Source organism: Megalops cyprinoides, chromosome 4, assembly GCF_013368585.1.
Source record: "Megalops cyprinoides isolate fMegCyp1 chromosome 4, fMegCyp1.pri, whole genome shotgun sequence".
NCBI lineage: Eukaryota > Metazoa > Chordata > Actinopteri > Elopiformes > Megalopidae > Megalops > Megalops cyprinoides.
In genome coordinates, this window is record NC_050586.1 from 22077376 (window position 1) to 22104481 (window position 27106).

Here is a 27106-nt window from a genome sequence, read left to right on the forward strand (position 1 = left end):
GTTTGCATACAAATACACGTCATATCTTATAAGTCATGTATTACGTATTTGAACTGACACACCTTCTCCGAGGTGCAGCCCCTCAAAATTGCACAATATAGAACAACATTTTCATGAGTATACGAAACTGAATTTGTCAGCTAGATCAGTTGTAATATACAGCATGATAGCTTGACTATTGTATGTCAGTACCCTGTCTCTATCAAACAATAACACAGGCCTGCAAATAGAGTCTTTGTAGTGGAATTGGTATGGTTCAGTGTTGTTTTGCTTCAATAGCAACTTCCGAAAGCCGAGCAGCTCTGCCAGATGGAGGGGGAGTGACAAGAGGTCAGACACGTTCCTTCCCATTTACTGGAAGCTCTCCCCAAAAACTTCCCAGTACCCGGGCAGAAAGACGACAAAGCCCTCAGTGTTTTGTGTTCATCCTCTGTGCCTGACAGGACCTTATTCTCCTGTCTGACCGTCTGAGCTTCCCCCCGGACACTAGACCTCGTTCCCCGGAGCACGCAGCAAGCGCTCAGATGAGAGTTTTTTCCAGATCACTGTTTACCCACAAGAACGTGCGTGCGAATGTCTGTGTAATCACTCTCTCCGTTCACAAGATCCGCATCCTGTGTGGGGGGATGGACCTCCTTACCGCACCAAACGTCATCGGACACTTCACTTACTATACAATAAATAATATTTTCCGCAGGTCTCCTAGTGGGCTGTGCTGACGTCATTCAGGACTTCTGTTTTTCCAACATGGTGGCTGCAGCCATGTGCATAAATATGCAGCTGAAGCTGGTCCTACTTACACACCCTTATGTAAGTCCTACGCAAAGAAACAGGCGCATACACACACACACACACACACACACACACATGCATACACACTCCAATACTGTGGAAACAAAATTATTATTATTACTATTATTTTCTGACAGCGGTGAAGGCTTCACCACGGGGCCACATCATACCACCCTGTCGTGGTTTATTTCCATAGAATTGCACTGTCATTCGTGGTTTATTCCTTACTTAGAAAGTGTCTGGTTATAGTTCCATGGTGTGAATAGTGTCAAAGAACGTTAGCTGAGGTAGTTCGCTAGAGATTATTGGCTGATATTAGCTTTCTGAGCTAGTCTGCTTGCACAGTTGCCAGCCAAGGAGCTAAGGAGCTAAGGAGCTGATGCACTTTATTATTTTGGTTAAAGTAGTCACAATGTTTCTTATGCTGACAGAATCGGGCTTTATGGTATATTTACAGTACATTTGTGGACAATGAATTGAAGCATTGGAACAAACCCTGACTCATTGGATATGTCTGTTTTTCCATAGATGGATATAAGATTTTTTGTTTAAGAGAAAACAGCCAGGTTCAGGTAAGAGAGTAAGGTCAAAATGACGTTAAATTGTCAAATTACCTCACTGCATTGCCCACAGCAACCCAATATTCAATTACAATAATGTTATAAATTGATATTTTGTGGTGTAAAATGTTACTTACTAGTTAGTTACTAAGTATGATTTGTTGTAAATTAAAATACCATATATAGAAAAATATTAATGGATTAAATGTTATCCAGTGAAATGAGCAATTTAGCAGGGGAGTTGAACACTTTTGCAAGGCACTATATGCATGTCACATTCTCATTAGGGTCTGAGCCCCCCTAAAAGTCTGATCCTAGAATTGCCCCTGCTGTGTGGTAAGTTTGTGCTGCTCAGCAGGCTAAAGAATTGGACATTGTTGCTGTTACCGACAGCAAAATATAGGGGGGAGGAGGTTGGGCTGCCAAAGATGAAAAATTGCAACATTCAAAAAGAAAGGAGATGGGACAGCTCGTATTTTGCAAAGCAGTGCAGAGAGTGTTATCAGTGCTCACATCAACTAATATCTGCATCTCCGGTCTGCATGTTGCAACGTGTTTCATTATTACAGACTTCATGTCTTCATCAGAAGCACGATAACCCCTGCACTGCTACAGTGTGCACTTTGTGCTGCTAAAGTATTAGTGTACTTTTATTGACTGCTCTTTTTGTCCATGCAGTCTAAAGTGAAAAGCAACCACTTTTTGACTAAGCCTGTCACCACCATTATTCATCATCATCTTAAATTTCTGGATTTTGTAAACATTAATTAAATTAAGTTTATGTCAATATGTGCATTTGTATTCATTTGTCCTGTGTGTTTTTGAGTGTTCTGTATGTGACCTGCTGTGTGAAGGATGGTCATCATACAGCAAAAACTGTAATTTCATTTTACATTTCACAAATACAGACAGACAGGGTACAGTAAAAAATGGCACACTGAAGCATGTATTGCTTTCTTTTTAATAGTCAGTCAGTCAACGTATTCTTGGTACGCTTAGAGTGAACTGTTGCCTTATTTGTGCATTGTTGGACTACTATGACAGATCAAGCCCTGTCACCAACATCTCATCCGTATTACACATCATCCCACCCCCTCTCCAATCATCCCAGCCTACATCCCTCCCCTGCCTTCACCCTAAACCCCCCCCGACCCCTGACCTGGCCTCTTTGAGACAGCCCCTCCCTCACCCACCCACACATGCCGAAACGTACGACCAAGGCTGCACGTGTACATGCAGATATGCGTATACTGGAGTATGTGTATGTGTTTGCTCTGAGGACCACACCCTAGCAACCATGACAGCGTGAAAACAAACCCCTGCTTAATCACCGTCACATTTGATACCACTCACAGATCACTGCGCTCAGGGTCAACAAAGCCACCATTCACAAACATGGGTGACATTTTAGCGACTCATATTCACCTACCTCCATGCACTCACCCACTTGCAAACACTCATCCACCCACACGTGCGTGCTTCAGTACACAAACACACAGCACCTGGGAAAAGGGCATCTGCGACCTTGTTAGTGAATGGCGGTTTGTGGTGTTTGTGGCCGGAAAGCTTCCGTAAACCATTTCAAGTGTAGTGGGCCTCTGTCTGGATGGCATCCAACATGCAAGTTTTGTGGACATGTGGAGGCGTGAGTCAGTGAAATACCCAGAAACCTGGTGACAAACGGACCTGGGTTTCTCTAGGACTCAAACAAAACACCTCTACTGAAAAAAGAGAGGGGAGATTCTGTTAAAGCTACACAGGAACCATTGGAGTCTATCAGGACCACCATTATGACAGAGCAAAGGCAGCATGAGAAGGACTCTATGAGAGAGAGAGATGAGATGGGTTCACCTCCTCACGCAACCTCTGAGAGCCTAAACCAGTGGTGTCCATCACTCCTCCTGAAGGGCCATGGTTTTGAGGGGTTCATCGACTTTAGAGGTTCCAAATTCACAAATTAGCAAACCAGTGCCATCTACAAATGTAAAGATCCCACTTACCACTTACTTTTCATGTCAGCTGTCACAGCATCCCTCCCCCACCACATTTCCGCCTTTTTCCCTGTTTATGTTGCTCAAATGGGGGGTCAACAGCCTCAGCCTGTGGCCAGGTGTTATCTTTTCATTGGATTCCAATCCAAATATGAGTACCGCTATACCCACATAAATAGCAACCTATATGCTTGGATTGTATAGAAATTCTTATCTACTGAAAAGTAATTACGTTTTCAGGACACCATGAGTTTAAATATCCATTGCCAAGGATGTTCATCTAGCTGCCATAATTTTACTTTCCTCTGCTCAATCATTTCATACTTTTTTAGGTTTAGTAGGGTATTATACAGTGCTATGCTTTTAATGGAATCTTGTCTCTCTGGAGAAAAATGGAGGGGCACAGGTGTGGCTATAGTTATAAGAGTGCATGGAGAACATGATGTATCATGCCACACTTTGCTTAAGGGATAATAAGAGACTCCCAAGATTTGTTTGATTTTATACTGCCACAGCTGGCAGACAGTTGACACGCTATATGTCGGGGCATATATGGAATGCACTGAGCGCCAGTACACCACTGTCTCCTTTGGTCCTGGGGAGCTGCACAGCTGTGTGCATGTCTCCAGGCCACAATGGGGCGTGCTGGAGATGTGCACGGTTACGGCCAGGTCACAGGGACAGATCATACCACGGGTCACACGTAGTGGTTTGGCTCCACCTAGTAGCTACTTGCAGAATTTGTTTTTAAAGAAGATCCTTGTGTCAGCAATTTTTGGCATCACGGGTTAATGTTTCTCCACCCTGACCCCGGAGGGCACACTGAGTTGGCTGGTTTCCATCACAGCTGAGCACAAGTTTGACTAGGCTGGTAACAGAACACCCATCTAGGCTCGACATCACTTGAGGAATACCGTATGTGTTTCTGCAAACTGTCAGCCACAAATAAAAGTGTTGTTTGAAATGAATTCTGCTAATTTGTGCCCCAAAGTAAAAAAAAGAGCATTCACACTAGAAAAAAAAATCTGCACAGAACAAACTTCTGTCTGAACGTGAAAGGATTTTACATAGCATTCATGCAGCATTGTGACACTAACATATTATGGTTGTAACAGTATGGTATAGGTCAACAATCTTGCACAACAACGTGAAGCATGGCAGTATGGAGTTAGGCCCAATACTTCATGTAATCAGGTCCATAAGTGAGTGACAAACACTAGCATAACTTCTCATGCTATGAGAATATGAATAGCTGACTGGCAGGCTAACTAGCTACCATCTGGAAAATGATCTGACCATATTTGCCAAAAGTGTTAAATGTATTTCCCTGATAGACGAGTGTTAAAAGTTTAAATTTTCAAACAAAAACACTACTGACTGCACATTAAGATGGGTATGGTACCTTACAAGTAAATTGAATTTCAAAGATGCAGGAGAGTTCAGAGTTTATTTTTATTTATTTATTTATTTTTTTGGAAGGGAACAATAACCACTATCAGAACCACAAAGACATAATCCTGACAGATAAGAATTTTTACGTTTCATAAGAAGCCCTTATTAATGAAGATTAATTATCAGTTCTGTTAACTACTTTGGACTTCAGATGAATGATTTCAGCTTCATTAGGATGACAACTCCAGATTTAAGGAGTAGATATTAACACACACCAAATAAGAAATAACATATTAACATATTGAATAAATACATTTACTTGTGTCGTCTTACTTGTGTTCTTTTTACTTTTTTACTAACACACACCCTACAACACATTTCTTTCACAGAGTGGATTAACTGTAATGAGACATCAAACACAGTTCAGTATTCAGTTACCAGTTCATTCAGATTTAAAGTTATTAGAAGGAGCTAGCACAAAAAGCAGCGCAGCCCTTGGGAGCAATGTTGAGAAACAGTGTCATAGAAGTTTCTCTCTAAATTACAAAACAACACCCACAATCTAACTTCCTTTATTTCTACTACTGGTAAAGTCACTCGCACAACCTTACTTCGTTGCACTTCCTCTGTTGCAACTCTTTTCCCTCAGCTTGTAAGGCAATTTTAAAATCGCCTGCATGACTATATCAGCTTTTGACTGCATGTTAGTAGATAATAATACAAAGCTAGATCTAGAAGCTTGTTAGATTTTTAACAGTGGGGGTGGGGGATGGTGTGAAGATAGAATGTTGTCTCTGCATGTTTTTGTATGTAGTAGATATATATTATGACATATTATTTACATGTATATATATATATATATATATAGTTTTATGGATGTTTCTCAGTAAATTGCCCTCCAATCTTATTATACATAGTTATCATCCTCTCTGGGATCGGTCATGCCATATCCGCTCTTCAAGTCGTCACGCCTTTGACAAGTAGATTCCGTGTCAGTGAGATCACTTTTTACTTATTACAGTACTTTTCCATATCAACCACTGCCTTTGTTTGGACTTTGTCTTTGCCTTTGTCTGGGGAGCATTCTCATGTAAAATATCTGATGTTGGGTTGTCACCTAGTGGCCATTTTGAGAACTGTATCAGAAAATGTATTGTAACATCTTGAACATTTACGCATTATCACTCAAGAACTGATTGACTGCAAGCTTTTTTGTTAAAACCATTGACTCTGTGAATATGCCCAACAGCAAGCACTGCATTTATTCAAGTGATTCAGTAGATGGTACAGGAATTCTTATTACACTGTAATAAGCTCGTTAAACAATAAAATGAACCATTAAAACATCCATGATTTTTAGGGTTCACAACATCAAAATAAAATTAACATTATGCTACAATGTGATAACAGTTTTAGTGAAAGTCAAGAGCCCTGAATGTACAAATTACATGATTTTGAACAAAACTGCATAAATAACCATAAACAAATGGCATTTTTAAATGTAAAAAACCTTCTACCAGAAGTCATAAATACATTTACTTCATTTGAACAAAAGGGATAAATAAATACTATTCTCCATATGCATGCCAATGGCTACATAAATGCTCAATTCCATCCATAAGTTATGGGTCTGACTGTTTCAAATGCAATTTCCTAATCAAAGCTTTATTCACACAGTGCTATCACATTTAAAAACTTCAAGAAATCAGTCAATATCTAAAAGAAAGAATCCTCTGATAAGCCTTTAAATGTAGTCCTGAACATGTCAATGGTATCAGATGTGACATTTTACAACTGCAGTGATGTGATTTACATGTCAGCTGTAGGATTTCACTTAAACAAAAGATGGTGTTAATGTTTATTTTTAAAAAAATTATTTGCACTTACCAAATTACAGTGTTGCTCCCATCTCATTCACTGACTGACAAATTATTACACTGTATTCTATTCTCTGAACTTGTGCAATTGCTAAATAATTCCAGCCTGAAGAAGATTTTTTAGATAGTTTTATGACAAATGAGCTTTATTTATCATAGGGGGAATGGTCCTGTTAAGGATATTTTACAAGCTGTAATTAGTTTAGTCAAATTTAAAGCTCTGACTAACAATACAATCCCATGCATACTGAAGAAATGACACATTTTAACTTGCGCTGCAATTAATGTTAGCATATCAAGGTTTTTCAGTTTTTTTAGTCATTACCTTCAATTTGAGGAAAATTCTGGCACAGTTTGAAGAACTGTGGCAGAATGAAGAGCATTTTGGGAAAACCTGCATGATGTATTGGTTTGGCAAGGTTTTGTTTGTGAAGGACGTTGAATTTTTAAATTTAATCATAATGTTAGAATTACTTAGGTATCAGTTTTGTGGTTGCAGCTACATTTACATTTAGTCACCTGACAGAAGCTCTTATCCAGAGCAACTTACAAAGCAAAAGTGCAAAAGTGGGTATGATAAGGCCACTGTGAACAGCAGGTACAGAAATGGACAGGCAGCTATAGAACAGAAATGAGGTGTTAGTCATTGGGTTTTTCAAGGACACCCTTCCTGTATTCCAGCTTGAGCTACAATCAGTACATATTTATTTTTGTATTTACAAATGTCAGACCAAAATCCAGTAATGACCTGACACAAACCAAACCCTGGAACAGAGGGAAGTTAAAAGCTCAAGGTTGTTTGTACAATATTCAAATGTATTTTGACACAGCTTGTGGTTATTCAGGCCCCTTTGTCAAGGAAATAATATTTTCTACATGAAAATGTAACGGTAAATTTGCAACCTTCATTTGCATTCAAGGTCACCCTTCATTTGCATGAAACTGCATACGGTTTACGTTGTGCAGTTGTATGGCTGTAGAGTATTACAGGTTAAGGAAGATGGCACAGTATTTTTACTTTCCTGGCATGCATGTGTTGAACTATGTTCAGGTCTACATGGAAACCCAGCCGTGTTCTGAGAAAGTATGTGAATGTGAGTGTGTATGAGTCTCTCTTCTCTGTATGATATTCATCCAAATACCTACAAAGAGTACATATGCAAATGCAAACAAAATGCCTCAAGGGTTATTTCAGCCATGGGCAGGAGGAATGACTGTAAGTTGTGTTGCTTTGTTGGTAGAAAGATTTTTTGCCCTGCTGTTTATTAATCCCACTGGCCTGTGTGTGATGCCAGCTCAGACTGTGTGTAACTGAGAGGGTTACACACAGTCTGACCCAAAGAATTGTCTTCATGAACATTAGCAGTCAGGCATTTGTGATGATCAAAAGTCAGAGACCAGCTGTTGACATGACGACCATGTGAAAACTTAGGTGTCAGAGCACTGCTCCGACCACATGTGTCCGGCATGCATGAAATATCACAGACACCTTGTGCCTTTATTTATAACAACTCCACCTTTACTCATAAAAAACTATGCAAGATATGTACAAATAGTGTTGATGCTATGAACCTTCACATAATAATGCCAATATCATTTGATTGCACAACTATTATACAAAAGTCCCGTTTGGCAACCTGGTAATGTTCACATTAAATTCCTGTGGAGTGCACATATGATGATGCAACGGCCGAGTGGTCAGCATGTACAAAACATCTAAACTGGAGGCATCGAGTCTGAGCTCAGACTTGGGGTATGGCTCATGGTGTGGTGCAGAGCCCTACTTCAGCAGGAAGATGATAATGCAGGTGAGCAGCACCAGCAGCAGCACCACCGAGGTCATTATGAGGGCCCGGCAGGTGGGCTTGTTGGAAAGCCGCAGTATGCCCCGGCCCTGGCCGCCGCCAGAGGAGCTGCGGCGGTTCGGGACCCCCACGTCCAGCGAGTTGCTGATGGTCCGCAGCTGGGGCAAGGCGTGCGCATCGGGCGCCCGCTTCACCTGCAGCCGGCCCCTGCTGCGGTTGAAGCGAACGCTGTAGACGCGCTGCATGGCCTCAGGCAGGTAGGACAGGATGGCGGGGTTGTTGTCCAGCTTGGGGAGGCCCAGCACGGGCAGTGGAGTGACACTGCGGCAGAGCGGGCACTGGATGGCGTCCGGCTCCGCCGACTTGACGTTCATGCGCGCCAGGCACTCCAGGCAGAAGGTGTGCTTGCACTGCAGCATCTTGGGCGTGCGGAAGACATTGTTGAACTGGCTGAAGCAGATGGCGCACTCCAGGTCGGGGGTGCCCTCATCTGGTGTCAGAGGTGACTGCTTCACAGGATCTGGCTCCATGATGGCGCCCGCTCTCCGGCCGTGACTTTGACAGGTGCGCACCGCCAGCTAGCTTTCGCGTTGAGCCGTAGGTGACATGGCACAGCGCTGACCTGTGCGGGGAAGGCAGAGGTGCTAACTTGCTAAAGGTGATTTAAAGGAGCAATCTAACTTTGACGATGAATGCAGAGGAAGTTAACAGGGGGAAGCATATGTGACAGAGGACAGAGACACACACAAGACCTGAGTGGAAGAGACTATGGCTTTATCTCTCAGTCCCCTGTTCTTGAGCTCCAGTCTCCCAGATGGAGGCTGTGGTCACACCATAATCACACCATAATCAACTGGTCCAATGAAAATTCAGTTTCTCAAGCCAGGTTTTTATCCTTGCACAGGAAGGAATAGGAATTTTTCTGCTTCCAACCATCTCACAATATAAATGGGGTTGTTTCACACGAGCGTGTGCTGCTGAACTCTGCTGTGATGTGTCAGCTCAGTCGAGAAGGTAAAAAAATGTTACTTCTCTCTGTAAACGAAGGCTGTTATCAGTCATGGAAATGATAGCAAATCTATATTCACTGTAGGAAAGGGTTTCAGTATCTTTAGCTGAACTAAGATAAAGGCAACGGTCAGAGTGTTTCGTAGGTAACGGACGTGTTTTCAGACAAACCAACGATAATGAGACAAGCAGATAAAGAAATGTTTGAGCATTACAGCACACAATTTCCCACAGACTACACCATATAGTAATTTTCCATGTTTACGGCTGTTCTTGTGTCATCTTTCTTGCAAACGTCATTCATTGTCCGATTTTAACTAGAAAGTAATATTCAAAATGGCTGCGTATCTGAAATGCGTTCAAATTATAGCAACAGAAAAACACATGGATCTAATCATTAAAAGCTGTACATTACATTATTATTGGCATTTAGAAGACCCTCTTATCCAGAGCAACTTACATCAACACAGGTTTTTTTTACAATGTTATCCATTTATACAGCTGGATATTTACAGAGGCAATTGTGGGTTAGGTGCCTTGCCCAAGGATACAGCAGCATTGCCCCAGCAGGGAATCAAACCAGTAGCCTTTTAGTTACAAGTCCTGCTCTTTTCCACTATGTTACACTGCTGCCCGGTGGAAAGTGTACAAGATCCAGGCCTCCAATTTGTAGAAAATCGAATCAGAATTTTGGGTCAAATTCAAACACACTTCTTTAGAAGCTATTTTGATTCTATAATCTGATGTATCGATTCCCTATGAATATGGTACATCTGTTAAGGGTGCCAAAAACTAGTCCACTTTTAAAATTTTGCTATCTAATCTATCTAATAATCATACATCTATGACTGCAATCAGAAGGCAGTTGAGATTATTATCCTTGTTACTGTACTTGATATTATTCTGCTATAGTCTAGATAATGTTGACTTATACATATTCTAGGGAATTTGTTCTGGTGGCTGGAATGTTTGCTTTCTCTGTGTTGGAAGCACCACAGTTCTCTTTGCCCACTGGGGTGATTGGCATTATCCTGCTCCATGTTGATGGCATGACAGTTTGAGTGATATTTACAGCCAGTAAGGACAGTGCCATTCAAATGTCTCCAGCCTAGTGCTGCTGGCCAGTCAGCCATGTGCTGCCAAATGCCCTCCGTCAAACGAAGGGCAGAAGTGAAGCACCCCCATAGCATTTGTTCTAGATCAATGCTTGGCAACACTGGGACACAGCCGCGTCCTGCTGGTGTTATGTGTATATGGGGAATGCTTGGCGTATTGTTTTCTTTCATCCTCGTCACTTCTGACGTCAGTAATTTATGTATATACAGATAAAGTACCAGAACCCTGTTGGAAACTGTGCCTGACACATCCTCTCTGTTTCAGCTCCATTGCCACAGGAAGTTATGAAAGCATAAGGGTGATTTAAATATTTACAACATCAAAGTCTGGCAGTATGCTCAAATCTGCTCTCATCCTGTCTTCATGGAGAGACAGAAATTGAGAAGACTCAATTTTCATGGAGGCGCATATCGGCTGCTCTATCATCAAGAACAGCAAAACTTTCTTTGTCTGTCTGTCTCTCTGTCTGTCTGTATCTCTTCCTTCAACTGGTCCAAGCGGACTTCAGTCAGAAGGACAATTGAGAGACACGCTTAACAACACAACGCCAATCTGAGTTGACAGAATCTTAATGAGCATTTGGGATACAAAAGAGGTTGGCAAGCTGGGCCCACATCTACTTGGGCATACTATGAGGGTAAACCAAACACATAAAATTCATTGTTTCCCTCCTCAGTCAGCACTTCAGGTATTGGCCCCAATTTTCAGTTTTCCAGATTCACTGTCTCAGAGGCCATGTGTTGCAGTGATTGAAAACAAAAACAAAAACTCACCCCTGGGGAAGTTAGAGGACCATTTTCTTGCCAGATTTCATCTTTTTTTTTATTTGCAAGGGATCTGGCACAAATAAGGCTATTGTAACAGATGTTGGGTTTAACTTGAGGATGTGGCAGCAACTCAGCCAAGCATTGTATTTTAATGTTATCAACCCTTGAGAATGGGTCAACTGTTCAGTCAGAAATACTCCCTCCAACAAACCTCTCATCCTCCTGTTTTATATAGAGGTCCTGCACTGTGTGGCTCTTTTGTGATGGTGTTGCTGGGATCACAAAAGAGCCACACAGGCACTGTGAGGAAGGTCAGGACATGTGACATCAGCGAAATTAGGTAACCCCTTAAAACCGGAAAACAATTAGTACACGGTCCGATTGACATTTTGCTGATATGGCCACTACATGAAAAAGCAAGGTCACATAATTTATGTGCCATCTAAAGTGTAGTTGTATATAATGTAATAATCTTTCCATGACACTGTAGATGTGAGAGGGTCGAGAGTTCACTGGGCAGGCCCTGGGCAGTTATTCATGTCTTCTCTCACCAACATCTACATTAAGTCTCTGATATCGTTGTCCATAGCACTGCGTCCTGTTTCTGTTCCATGTTGGAAAATGCAAATGAGGGCCGAGAACCTGAGACGACATCACTTCCCTCTCCTCCTGCTGTACTTTCCCGCTGACATTGTCTCACCCGCCCAGCCGAACAGAGATGGTCCAAGCTAGCAGCAGCAGCTGTATGTGGTGTGTTTTGTAGCCTAGTTGTAACACTGAAGCCACTAAGCACAGCCCTGTTTGAATTGTACTACATAAGAAGGTTATGAACAAATTATGCAGAACTAGAACACAGCAGACACTCTTATCCAAAGCAACTTACATCAATTACAATTTTACATATTATCCATTTATACAGCTGAATATTTACTAAGGCAACTGCGGGTTAAGTAACTTGCCCAAGGGTAAAGAAGCAGTGTCCCAGCAGCGGATCAAACCAGCAACCTATCCATTACGAGCCCTGTTCCTTACCATTATGCTACACTCCTGCCAGAAACCCCATGTATAAGTGTGGTGGGATATGGAGAGCAGGTAAAATGCCTTAATGAGCAAGAGGGCCATGTGAGTGCAGGACCACAAGTCAGATGCACAGAGCAAAACTGAGATCTGAGACAAGGTGGTGGAAGACAGGATAGTGGCATTAGTAACTACAGTAATCACAGTAACTACATGACTCATGTTGTTGGTTAATGGTTAGGTTAGCTTGTGAGAATTGTCGCAATACCATCAACATGCAGATACATTTCAGAATACTCCAAGCCACGCATAAAAACATTTTCTTGACTTGGAATCTTATCACCCTGATCCTTATAATTTTGGGTGGTGAAGATTGATTGTTCCAATGCCTTTTGTACTGTTGTTTTCCCCTATTATACTAATCCAGGTAAACATATATAGTAATAGTTTACATTATAATGTAAACTTATAACACCATTACTTGTACTATGAAAGTGCCGGACCAATCAAAACAACAATTTCATCATAAATATTAATAAATTGTAGTTAGACACATTATGAGTCATAGACAGACAATTACCACCTCAAACACAGCTTTACGAAGGTAAAGCCACTGAATTCATGAAGTTGAATGATTCAGAATAAACATGAGCTAATGATAAAATCTGATTACAGGACAACAGTGTTTATGGTAATCTTGCACTGCTACTTATTGACACACTACAGATTGACTTTATGGCTTGTGAGTCAGTACAAGAAGAACACAAAATTCCATGGTAACCCTGAGAGTCATAGCTTGCCTCACCTGCTTGTCTGTGAGCTCCTGTCATCCGCCTGGCTTGGGACCTGTTTGGCAAGTTAAGATGAGCTTGTGCCCTGGTCACAGTGTGGACTTGCGGTGCACACGGCCAGCGGGGCAACAGTCATCTCTCTGTCACGGTCTCTGCCTCTCTCTCTCTCGAGCTCCCTGCCCCTCCTTGTTCACTTAGTCAGGCTATATTTGAATACTGGGATAATATGAGGAAACATAAACAGCATAGTCAAATGACGCGCAGACAGATTATCTGTGTAAACTTCCCTCGCTCAGAACATTTGGTAGCAAGTTGGGGTGGTTCCTCAATCGAAGGGGGGATAAAGGGTTTGTGTTGAGTTCCTTAACAGCTTCAATATGGAATGCTCTCCCAGTCTTGCTAGGGCTTGAGCTGAGATGCCCGTTCTTTGCGTTCACTAGCGGGCCCTTCATCTTGCTGAATGGGCTGCAGTCACAGTGCGCCTGCTCCAACTCTTGCTGCCTGTAGATTTGCATACAGACATGGCAGCAGGACTTTGAGCTGTTGAAAGGACTGGAGGCCTCAGATGAGTGTGTGCCTACGTGCCTTGTGTACATGAGCCTGTTTTCATGTCATAGGAAGCCATAGGAATAGACTGTCTTGCCTCATATTCTCAATTTGATTGATGAGGGGGGACAGAGGGGGAAACTCATTCAAAGTATGAAGTTTCTGGGTACTAATTTTCAGCAACAAATGTAAACCACTTGCCTGACTTACACAACTCAGCTCATTTTAAATCATGATCCTTAAAAAAAAACATTTTGTGTCAGTCTAACAAAAAACATTTGTTGAAAGTTACGGCCCCAGTACAGTGTTTTTACTAAATTAATTCCAGTTTCCCACAAAGGGCTGGATTCAATTAGCATTGGTCTTCAACAGATGTTACTGTTTCTTCTTCATTGTCAAGGTTCATTGAGTTCAGTGATCACATAAATGAACTGAAAAAGTGCTCCAAGTACGAAATCATGGTTCTATGAGAATATAAGCATAAGTTTAACAAATTTCAGGGTGTATGTGATACATATGGTATATATGTCTCTGAGACTTGGTTTCTGCAAGGGTGGACATGAGGAACGATGAACCAGATTCTCAAAACACCTTTTTTTTCACTGGCCGCCAAATGCTTTGTTTGTCTGTCTCTGTTTTGCCTGTAACTTGGAAACTCCCGAACTCTTGCTCCTGCACAACAAAACAGGAGCCCTGCTTGGTACAGTAACCTTCACACACTGCCCTGCCGCCAGACTGCTCGGACCCTGGTTCTGCCTCACTAGCCTTGCGAATTCCCTCCCAGGGTTGTTTCTTTGCACTCCCTCCAGGAGCACCTCTGGGATCTCAGTGGATTGGAATGCCTGTGGACTCATGTGAGTGGAACAGCTCTGATGACATATTTAAGAGCAGACCGAATGCATATCCTTCTGTGCTTGTCTGCTCAATTTCAGTAGCATCAAAATGCTCAAAGGATGTTTTCAAGGCTTGCACTGGAGGGAACCAGTCTATGTGTCTTTGCACTGGACAAAAGGTTCCTCACTTACTCAGGCTGCTGTACAGTCAGAGATCTGAAAGAAGATCAACTGAATTTCTGAGGGGTGTGTAGCTGAGTTGTGTTTGAAGCAGAGCTGCTTCGGTTGTCAAGGAACCATTTGCTTAAAAGATAGTATTGTTTGGAAGACTGAGGGAAAATAGATCAGACCATACGGGAGGAAAGTTGACTTGAGAGACAGTGGACGACGGGGGAGGGGGGAAACACCAGTTCAGCTGGTGAGATGGAGGTCTGTCCAGGTGAAGTAATATCGCCACAGCACTCTCCCCCCTATGTTTTGGGTGATGTGACGCACCCGCCCCTTGCCCCTATGCTGGAGTGCCCCATCTGCTTCTCCCTGTACGACGGTGCCTTCCGAACCCCCCTGCGGCTGCCCCACTGCACACACACCTTCTGCCTGCATTGTCTGTCACGGATGAGCCTGTTCCCCACGCTGCCGAATGCTTTCCGGTGCCCGCTGTGTCGTGCCCCCGTGCCCCTGCCCCAGGGCGGGGCCCCGTGCCTCCCTCCCAACATGGAGGTGCTCTCCAAGCTCCCTCTGGAGCAGGCGGGGATTTTGAGGCGGGTGTGGCTGGAGGGGCCGGAGCTCTGCTGCTGGAAGGGGCCAGAGGGCGAGGAGGCAGTGCCCAATGGAGTAGTCAGGCTGCAGCTGACTGGGGCCCCCCAAGGGGGGCGTGCTGGGGCTGTCCAGCCAGTCACCATGGTGGAGGTCCGCTCCCAGCGGAGGTTTGGGGGCTGCAGAGGTAATTACAGGAATATCTGGTTCCTGGGAATGGTGACTGCCCTATTCTTCATCATTCTCTTTCTTGCCATTTTTCTTCCCATCTACTTATAGCCCTGGGGGCCACCAGCACCAGCTCTTGCTGAGAGGGACATTTAGACTACCCCATCCAATTCCTTTGAACCAACTCAACCAGTCTAGCAAAGTACGACCGGAGAGGAGCCAGGAGTTTGTGTTACAAATTACACCTACTGCAATGCAAGACATGGTAGTCAAAGCATTGATGGTTTGGATTACTGGATTACTTTTCTGTTCCCTTGTATATATGTGTGTGTGTGTGTGTGTTTGGAGGGTTGAATGTACAACAGCACTGCAATCAAAGCTTTTATTATTAAAACAGATTCCAGGTAAATCCGTTTACCCAGTATTGGTACACTGGATTACCTGCTTAGCTACTGCTCTTATCCAGGGCGACTGGCATAGCTTGCATGTGTTATTTTATGGATTAAAGCAGCTGGACATTTACTGACATTTATGTTAACATTGTCTCAAAAGGAGAGCCTTCGCCTTTCCCCAAACCACCATTAGTCTGTCAATTTGCTAAATGTTTGTTAATAGGATCCCTGCCTTCACAATTCTCCCCTTTTCAATGTTTGAGCTCATGTTGATCAGTATCATCTAAATGGGTTAATTGTTAAGTGTCCAAATGTAATTGTCTTTGTCTATTGGCACCAGCCATTGGCTAATTGGCCTCATCTGCCAACTGGGGGCAAGGGTAAATACAGGTGTGTGGCTACAGGAGGCTGATTTTTGTTTGAGGTTGGCTGTGTGGGTGGGCGTCCAAGGCTGGTTCTTCTGTTTGTGGATTCTTTAAAATAAATAATTTTTGTAAGTTTTTCTTTCTTGTGAGCTAGCTTCACCACATTGTCCTTGCTTAAAACCGTGTCCTTGGTATCACAATACCAGTCCCTGAACCACTGCTACACAGCAGCCCCTACTGTCCCCCACACACACACACACACACACACACACACACACACACACACACACACACACACACACAGAGATGCACCCTTCTGCTCCTTACCATTAGCATTTATAAACATGTGCACACACGCACACACAGATGGTGTGAGCACTGAACGCTGATTCGGAAACACAGCTCCACAGCTCAGCTGACCACAGAAACTTGGTCCTTTGTGTAGAGATGAGGAATACCTCTCCTTGAAAACTGTTGTTAATTAGAGCAGGGGCCAGTTGCCTCAGCCAGCTATGCATACACTCTTTGTTATTGCGCACAACATAATGTTCAGGTAGCGCTGTACAATTCTGAACAGACTCCTGTGTAGCTGCTGCAACCACACCCAGGCAGGGCTGAATTTCCTTCATGCAACGGCAGGCAGGTTACTGGAATAAAGAGCAGGGGTATTTGAACAGGTAAATTTCCATGCGGCACAAAAGTAGGAGTAGACCGGCGGCTTTATCGCTGTGCAGGCGGCGACGTGTGCGGGGGCGGAGGGGTAAACAAATTGCACAGTTTACTCTTAAAAACTTGATATTACATTTATTTGACAAATACAAAACATCATGTACTAACAGGAGAATGGCATCCTCCCAGTTCGTGCTCCATTCAGACACGGCTTCCACGATTCATTCCCTGGTAAGAAAATGATTCAGCAGTATTCAGGGAACTGTTCAACACCAGCCCTGCTAACTACAGTCATTTTATCGTAACTATTGGTGCAACAGCATCTGCAAAATGTCCGCCCGTGTCTTTCTGTGCCGTTCGTTTCTGCACTCGCAGTTGCGAGAGGGAAACCCCACATGCTGCCAGAAAGAATCTGGGTGCTGTGAAAACAAACCTCCTAATTCTTTGAGGAGTGAGCCATCCACCAACAGCAAAGAGGAGTGCAAAGCCATTCCGCCTCTCCGTTTGCTGTGCGGTGCTGCTTACTGAGTATGTCCCCAGCTGAAATAACATTCTGGCTAAGTTATCCTGTGTGACAGCTGGGGCCCCACTGCTATTTCTACACACTAGGGTAGCATGACAAACGCTGATGCCTGACTGGCTCGGTAGTATTCCTGAGATATAACATAATTTGTCTTGAAGTGACTGTTATTATGTCTTTGCGTGTTCATTAGTTCTAGACAAGCCAGCCCATCTCCCCCATTTTCTCCTTCTTCCTGAGCTTAGTTACAATCCGCTACTTATTGCTACCAACATAATCCGTGCTGCGCCACATTCTGGAACGCTGCCGATGGGTGACTGAGCTGCGCTACAGAGCTACACTGAGGTTCAGAACCTGGGCTGGTTGGTCCCACAGCTGGGGGGGGGTTAGTCCAACCTGGCTGGGGGCTTGTGTTGTGGAGGGGAAGGAGTTCTTTGCAAGTTTTTTGGAGCTATCCACCCCCACCAGCCCTCATCCCCTTTCCCGGGTGCAGTCTGGCACCTCGTTCCTGGGGCGTGGCCCTCGGATCAGAACCTGGCCACCTCCTTGAGGTCCAGCCCAGCGCCGTGGCTCAGATGCAGCAGGTGGAGGCCCGTGTTGAAGCTGGCGCAGATGAGGCTGCTGACGTCGCATGGAGTCAGCGAGACTAGTGGCCCAGCACTGCTCAGCGTCAGGGTGCAGAGGCAGACTGCCGAGAGAGAGGCAAGGAGAGAGAGGCTGAGTGTGCACCTGCACCTCCCTGTTCTCTAAGGCAGGTAACCCATCAATAGGAAAACAAATGAATACCATTGAAGCAGCTTGCATGTACTATAACAGAGAGAAACACAAAGTGTACATGAAAACGGAGGACCTGCAATGTGTGTCTACGCCATACTGTTTTGCCTATTACTTCCACCACATTTACATTAAAGTTCTTGTTTCTTTCATATAGAGCAAATGCAAATCATTCTCGTCGTGGCTACACTTTGAAAAATATTTATTTTCATTTGATCCTCTCTGGATTCTTCTCCCAGGTGCTGGGGTCTTCAGTGTGTTGTTTATCTGTCAGCATGTCCAGTGCCCGTGTGTGTGTGTGTGTGTGTGTGTGTGTGTGTGTGTGTGTGTGTGTGTGTGTGTGTGTGTGAAGGCAGGCTGCCACCAGCTGGCCGTGCAGTACCTGCGGTGTTCTGGTCCCAGATTTTGATGGAGCAGTCATGTGAGGAGGTGGCCACCATGGCCGGAGACCCATGGCTGGAGGGGAGGAAGATGCTGCAGGCAGTTGTCTGCAGGTGGCCCCTGTACTCCACCATCTTACAGCCTGGCTGCCTGAGGTCCCACAGCTAAAGACACATGCCCATAAGCGTATAAACACACGCACACGCATGCAGACATACACATAGACACACGCAAACCTGGCGGCCACAGGGTAACTGTTCCAGGACTATGCTAAGGTGTCCAGCGTGTGAGCTAACTGAATGCGGCCGATAATTGCACTGAGACATACACTGACAACCATCTTGACAACACAGTTTTGAAGATCAAAAGCAGCAGGGAGGGGAGCTGAGCTGTTACAGTGTAAATGTGCCAGTTAAAAAGCTGTGAGAAAGATGAGGGTAATGTGAGAGATGAGGGTGTGGGATGGCAGTCTGCAGTAGGGGGGGCGTGGTCCCTACCGTGGCCTCGCAGCCCTGACCCCCGAAGCCGTTGCTGCTGGACAGAAGGTAGTTCGAGTTGGAGCTGACGTCACAGTGGGTCTGGATGTACTGCTTCGCTGGAAATGTGTTGGTGACCTGCCAGCTGCGACTGTCCCACACCCTGTATTGGATGTCACAAACATACCTGTTACGTCAGGAATGCACGCATCCACCCACCCATGTACGCATGCTTCTGTTATTATATGAAAAGCAACACCTCTACCTCTAGGAAAAAGGTCATTGGAAATTAAAACTGTAAAATTATCCAACCCAGTATCTGATAAGCGTTTTTGTGAAAAGGTTGTTTTCAGAATATTTGCTCAACACACGGACACTCAACAGGAGTGCTCCAGGCACATATATACTAATCATACAATTCCACTACTAGTAATAGCACATTAAAAATGATCATTTTAGCAACTCTTTAGCCTGGACCCTCCCCACTCCCTGTAAATCAGAAGGTCTCCTTTAGTGAGGTTAGCAGGCTACAGTCAATCAATGGTCACTGATCTTCACTCTACTGTCAGAACCAAGCATCTCTGTTCCTACTGCAGGAATAATGTAATTTTCTTATTTAACAGGTTTTGGAATATGGGACACAATTTAGTGATCACAAAATATTGAGATTTCCTACATGCATTCCTTACATTTTCACATTTTAATAAATGATGTAACTGTCACAACCTCTTAGAGAGGACATGTCATGGCACTCTTAAGCAGTTAGGTCTGCCTGACAACTTGCACAAGGACAACACAGAAGAACACACCAGTATAATGCCTGTACAATAAACAGCATAACAAATGACACACATACACCTGTCTGACATCAACACCTGTTATTTCTCTTTATAAACAACCGTCACTTTAAAACATCGGTTTTAAACACACAGCATTCCAAATGGTCTTGTTTTTCTAAAACAATACCTGTATTTAACTGATAATTATCATTTTTCCAGATTAATTATCATGTTTATTAACAATTTGTTTTATTGAAAACTGAAATTAATGTTATCATTTCAGGAAAAAAGTTAATCCATTGAAAATGAACCTCATTGGCCCATACTGTCACATGAACACTTTCTCTAGACTTTATCCTCTGTAAGATCCACCACATACACCTTTCAGACACCCATTTAGATGGTGCTAAAGCAAAAGAAAGCTGGCAAACATCTCACTTGATTGTTTTATCCTCAGAGGTCTGGACAATGGAGGTGCCCCCAGGTACCCAGCACACGTGAGTCACCTGCAAAGGGGGAGGGAAGCAAGTAAGGAAGGACATGCAGAGAAGGTTTTCCAAAACACTGTGGTCAAGGACCACAATCCAGCACCATTTATAGACATATAAATTCCACATCAGACATTTACATTCTGGTCCAGAAGGAATACCGCAGTTGATGCCTTTGGTTTCTCTCATTCCCAGAAGCCATTTGCCTAGACTGACATTAATAGAATGTTAACTATCGTAAAACTTCCATTAGACGCAAAGCCTCTAATAAGAGATAATCTCTTTAGGTAGCCAGAAAAACTACATAACACAAAAAATGCTGGTCGCAAATGATAGGCGCATAGCAAAAATACACCACGATGGAAATGGCTACGTTGTTCATCGTTTTTCCTTGTCAGTAAAGCTAATGAGAGAACTTTACTTAGGGTAAGTAGCCTATTGGACAGAAATTGTGTTACTGAAGAGAGGTTTTGATTTAAAAATCATTTTAGATGTTAAAGTATGTGGAGAGAATTTGGGGGAACCAGACTTTGGGGAAGCAGCACATTGTTGACCCCAAACAAGCACAGCAATGTAAAGAACAACCATTTCTTAATATTCCATGGACCAAAGAACCCAACTGGGAAATAAAGACTAAAGGAACTGAAAGATTTGACAAACCTTTAAGCTGGAGAAAAATTAACTGATCGTGAGGATGTGACCACTTCCTGATGCTATAGTTTATTTTGCTCATAAAAATATGAAGATCTACCCATTTTATCGAGTCTTTATGTGAATGTACACTGAAAATGAATAACTAATGTTTCACTAGTAACTGTCAACTGTTCATTGCTTATTGTGCTTTGATGAAACTGAACTTTGTTAAATCCTGCAGTTGGCCATCTCATTTCTTCAATTACATTTCAAGGATAAGATGCAAGCATTGCAGTTTTTCAGTCCATAACATGTTCACCTGCTCGATTTAAAACCTTTTTTAAAATCTTTATATCGGCCTACCAGTATTATACCTATATATTATATTATACCTACCAATAACCTTCATTTCTATCAATAACAACGAGACACCACAGCCTCATAATAAACTCCGGTCTCCAACAACAGTACGCCTCTGACAAACTGGCCGTTGCTGGAGACCGGCGTGTTTATCTGTGCTCTAAACAAATAAACACCTGCGTGACCAACAGACGTTTTATGGCATTCCTGGCAGAGCACTTGGCCCTGACTGCCTGAGGAGTCACTCACCAGGTTTCGGGAGATGGTGTTCTTCTGGAGACACTCCCCAGACTCTATGTCCCATAAGCACATGGAGTTGTCCCGGGACCCTGTGCACATCCGCGATCCATCTGCAGCAGATGTCAGCGTTTGTGCAAGATATAAGATAAACAGACAGTTAAAGCGCTGCCGGTTTTGATTCTGCTCTAAACAGCTCTTGCACCATGTTCAAACAGAAATTGCACAAAAAACCTAAGACCTAAGATTGTGCTTGTGCAGCGTGTTCGTGTGGCTGTGCGATTGGTGTTTTCATGTGGATGTGCAGTTGCTTTATGTCTTCACACAGTTGTGTGGTGTCTTCACCTGGACTTATGGCCAGCCCATTGACCACCAGTTCATGCCCACAGAATTCCTTCAGGGGCCCATCTCCAGAGTTCATATCCCACATCAGAACAGTCTTGTCACGGGATGCGCTGAAGATCAAGCTAGTTCCAGGGACACCCTTCACCTGCAGTGGGAAAAAAAGAATAAGAGTGGGTGTGAACAAGAACCTTTGGCACACCTTTACAAATTGATCACAAGATCAAAGTGTTTGTTAATGAGTGTTGCAAAAAAGAGACCAAGGACTCCTGATGCAATGACTCCACCTCTTAAAAGAGAGCACCTCAAGGAGTGAGGAGGAACAAGAACAAGAATTTATCTTAAACTGAACAATATGGAAAAATCAAATTGCCAAGATACAATGTGGAAACCTTGGTGCAGCGCCCCCTGCTGTCACACTGTCTCCATCTTTCTCTCTCTCTCTCACACAAACACACACACACTACATATATACATATATATATATATATATATATATAATGTCAGTGTGACCCAGGGCAGGGTTTTACCTTGGTGACCTCTCTGCTGTGGCCGTGGAATGATTGGCACAACCTTCCAGCTCTCCAGTCATACACAACGACCACCTGTGACAGACACACAACACCAGACACAAGGTGTCAGCTGAAGCATGAACTTTACAGAACCGCACCACCACGTCCTGGCCCTCACCACTCACACCATCTGCCCATCTAATGTGATGTGATGTTCACACAATACCGCTGCGACGTTGCACCAACATGAAAGCACTGTTACTGCTACAGAAATGGTAATCCCCTGCTCTCCTATACTGCCACCCACATCCCCTGGAGCCTTGCACCCTGTCTCTCTTGGTTGCCTAGCAACTCTAACTTACCTGGTCGCTCCCCCCAGATACACACAGGTCAGACGAAATGGTGGTGACACAGTTGATGGCGTCTGTGTGGGCAGGATCGTACTGCACCACCTGCTGGACGGGAACATTGTCCGTCCCGTCCTCTCTGGAAGCCCTGCAGAGGGATCGTTACCTGTCACCACTGTTTGATCCATATGCTGCCACACATATACTGTCACATGTCACAATATTTGCCTTTATGTACCCCCTATTCTGGAGAGTATCAGGTGACTGTGAATAGGAGTGCTGTTTCAGTCTTCTTTCAAGAACCTGGTGAATTCACGTTCGACAGCAGTGTGGCGTAGCAGTTAAAGAACTAGGCTTGCAAGGTTGGACGCTTGTCCAATTGTTCACAACAACAGAAACTTGTATTTGGACATACAAGGCGTTCTCTTAACTTGTATGGCCTGGTAAGTATAAAATTCCATTTCTTTCCAACAAAGACAATGGAAAATTTGAGTCAAAATGCCAGTCTGACATGTTAGCTTCTCTGGCTTGTGTTGTTCCAGTGCCAAGATGTCCCTGTTTGACTGATGTCTCACTACTGCCACCCACTGCAGATGATGCTGCAACGCTCCTAGAGCTGACTAACAAACTTAATTAGCTAGCATTCTTTTACAAAGAAACGCACAGTATATTAACCTCCCCAGCTAACCCAAAGCTGTTACTCTGTAAACTTTCTGAGAAATCATTTCTATGAAAAACTGCCATTATAATAATAGTAATCATTTAAAAATCATTTTAAAATACAAAAAATGTCAATGTATCCATCTCCAGCAAAACATCTGATGCGTATACCTTTCACAACACAGTCAATCAGTATTCATCTTATTTTTACCTTCCAGGTAGGTAAGCTATAGTTACAGTTATGTTATTCAGACCCATAGCTTGCATTTCTGGACAAGAAATCCAATTCAGATGCAACCAAACTTAATTTAGAAGAAGACATAATATATGATAAAATGTGATATAACAAAATATATCAAAAATATTTTTAAGCATGACAAAGCAAAGAAAACCTGCATTTCATATGAATGACAGCAGCACGTTTGTAGGTGGTACCACCCTTGAGAACTACATGCTGTCTGTAGAGGACGGATCACTTTCAGAGGCACATTAAAACATGCTGCCACAATGTTTCTACAAGGTTATGAGAACATTACATGTTAGCTGGTGTGTTCCTCACCTGTACAGGTCAGAGCGGCGTCGGATCTTGCTCTGCAGTTTCCCCATCTCTGTGTCTCAGCGAAGCTAGAGTGGTGTGGAACTACATCGAGCATGGTGACCTGTGATCCATATGGCTAGATTGGGCAGGAGGCCTCCGGGTGGGTCATTCTTCATTTGCCATCTTTAACTATGTGGGACTGAGCAACAACATTTCAAAAACATTACAAGCAGACATCAACACTGTCAAAGACATGATCACAAATCATACTTGACCATTATACACTGACCAATCGATACCTCAAAATCAAACCTTAATTTGGGATAGGCTGGAAGCACAATAGATACATGACATTTGCTTGTCTATCTTGGAATAGCAGATTCCAGACCAAAACTTGCTACAAAAAATATGAATTTGTATGCAGCTACTGGCTAAGGTTGTGTGAATTATACCGATAAGGGTATCTGCCAAATAAATGTCAATAAAAAATAGCACAGCACAACTGAAAAATACCTAAGCAACTTTCTTTCACTTAATTGGTCAACACCTCCACCTAAAACAAACGCACTGTTCGAGCAGAACTCGGCTGTGGTCTGGTGTGGGAACATTTGTCTGTAGGCGCAGGGGCAGACAAGGCCGTGGAATCCTATTACGTTGCATTACTGCCACATCCCATTAGTGCCACTTGACACGACAGGTAAAAACGCCTCTTCAGTTGGCTGTGATGACAGACAGTGCGAACAATTGTTTATCCATTTTGTGTTACTTTCACTCTCCATTTTGACATCCAAAACCATAATTCTACAGATTAAAAGAACGTTTTAGTACTGTGAAGTGGATGGAAAAATGGGTGATAACAATAACATTTATTTTCAGTCACACCAATAATAATCATAATAACATCAAAATCATTAGCAACTAACAGCTAAAACAACATTAGATAATCAGTCAAGGAATTCTGGAATTAATAAGGTTAAAGTAGTTTCCGTTTGACTGAGACGGCCCTGAGGTCCATTACTACTCATTCAAAGTATTCATACTAGCTGAGGTTGGCTACACCTGTTGGCCGTTGCTTTCTTGACAATAACATAGGGCAAGGCTTGAACTCTGACCCTCCTGACCGTTTTGCTAACTAGAAAAAAGGATGATGAAAATTTTATTGTTCACAACGGATTGACCTCACTCGTTCGCTATTATAGCGTTGTTATCTGAATTAGCAAGTTACGAAACCGCTCCGTCCGATGTAGCTAACTAGCTACTTTAAATGCAGTGGGTAAAACCTTTACTGGTTCACACAGTTAACAGGAGGAAAGCGTCACGATCCAAGGCAGCAGCACGGGATGTGCACGCAGCTATTCAGTTATCTTCAGTAAAAGTTCCTTTCAATCACAGGAATGAACCTTCTCTTGGAAATCAAAACTAGATTAGCGGAGTTAGGAAAAACCTACCAACCGTGGCGTGGCTCTGTCACTAGCAAGCTGACTAGCAGAAGCAGAGGCAGACAGTTCAGATTAGATCTTATTTTTAGCTACTTAACCATCTAACTAACTAACGTTTATTTGCTAACTAGCTGGATATTGTACAGTATATACATAGAACCTCGTTTATTATATCTGTCCAGCTAACACGGCTGCAAAGTTACAAAAAAATCAGGAAGCTTTATCTCACCTAGCGAGTGATGGTGGCGTCTCAAAGAGAATAATAGCTAGCTAATCGTGTCTTATCCCCAGGGGGTAGATGCGCGACTCGATTCTGACCCTGCCAACTAGCGTACTATCAGTAGCCACTTCAAAAGAATATTCCACTCTTATATTAAAATAAACTAATGTGCAATGACTTTTTATCCTGGTCGTGTTGAGGTCGAGGTGAAAACTGTAGATATTTCAAAGTTCGTTACGGGAACATCGTATTTCTCAATTATTTGTCAAGAGCAACAGCTATATAGCTGGCTAGCACTTCTCCTAAATCCAGTGCGATCCCTTTGAGATGAAACCTCCCATTTCCTTAGCGACGCTTTCCCTGTAACCAGGGCTTAGGTCACATGATTGGCTGAGAGAGGAAGGAAGGGAATGGAAGCAGGTAGCCGCGTCACTGGTGTTTGTGCTATAAATGCAAACGGTCAATAGAGAAGTCTGATTCAGATCCCCAGTTACCTGTATTAAAAATCATAATTAAGGGCACGGGTGTGATTGTGGAAAGACATCTGAAGCGCGTTTTGTTTTGCAAACGATACTTGAAATCACAGGTTTCTATACGTTTCATTTGGTCTTCTTTCAGATACGGAATTTAGCCTACTGTAGTGACAAGCGCCACAGCAGAAATGTTTTCAAAATTGTATAAAGTATTCATTTATACTGAAATGTTTTTAGTATCCACCCATATATGAATTTGTATGTAAAACGATAATTTCTGTGTAAAATCTTGACATGAGTGATGAAATGGCACTGTGATTGTGCGTGAATGTGTGTTTATAAACACACATTGCATTGGTGTTATGCTTCTGGTGAGATGAAAGGGAAAACATTCCTTGCTCAAGTGCACCCTCTTATTTATACACACTTGAATAGCATTTCAAGTGTTTCACAGGAGCCAACAAAGTGTTTTGAATAACAACATTAATCCAGGTCATAACAGATTTTTTTATTGTTTTATTTTATTTTAATCTTAGGGGCTCCATGAGGCCATAGGCCCATACAGATTATCCACACCTGCGTTAAGTGGCTATCTAGCTCATTAAGTGTATCTTCATCCCCATTTTATGACAGAAAATTAAGAAAAAGCAGAAAGACAATGAAAAAAAAAACATTCCTTCATGTCACCACTTTGCCATCAATCTTGGTAACTTTATAATGACAAATGTCAGTCGTAATTATATTTAATTTTCATATTTCTGACAATTGAAATTATTTTGAAATACATCCATTTTATTCATGGTACCAGATTACCATTACAAAGCTGGACTACCAGGCTTTTCAAGAATACAAGGTTACTTGTAAAGGAGGAGCTTTCACCTGTCCACAAAATGGCTGCAATATTTGTTAATGCAAATAAATAAATTTGTAAATATACAAAATGACAGCTATATGTTTTCCAAAAATACAATTGTAGTATGTATATGGGGAAACATGATTGGCTGAGACTATTTTCTGTAATACAAATATACACTACTTAATAAAGCAAAGTGTGGTTTTGTGAACATTTTATACAGAGAAAA

The 27106-nt window shown here is 42.9% G+C and overlaps 2 protein-coding genes across 2 annotated transcripts; both read right to left on the reverse strand.

The window, feature by feature from the left end:
• Window positions 1–8309: 8309 nt before the first annotated feature.
• LOC118776013 (RING finger protein 225) lies at window positions 8310–8979 on the reverse strand. The gene has a single exon (XM_036526041.1). The coding sequence runs from the start codon at window positions 8945–8947 to the stop codon at window positions 8393–8395; it is 555 nt and encodes a 184-aa protein (XP_036381934.1). The 5' UTR covers window positions 8948–8979; the 3' UTR covers window positions 8310–8392.
• Window positions 8980–17364: 8385 nt separating this feature from the next.
• On the reverse strand, window positions 17365–25629 carry wdr31 (WD repeat domain 31). Its single transcript, XM_036528031.1, has 10 exons — window positions 25561–25629; window positions 23914–24091; window positions 22710–22842; window positions 22366–22440; window positions 21839–21983; window positions 21506–21606; window positions 20214–20281; window positions 19018–19159; window positions 18522–18684; window positions 17365–18053 (listed from the first exon to the last, which is right to left on the reverse strand). The coding sequence occupies exons 2-10, from the start codon at window positions 23958–23960 to the stop codon at window positions 17893–17895; spliced, it is 1035 nt and encodes a 344-aa protein (XP_036383924.1). The 5' UTR covers window positions 23961–24091; window positions 25561–25629; the 3' UTR covers window positions 17365–17892.
• Window positions 25630–27106: the final 1477 nt, after the last annotated feature.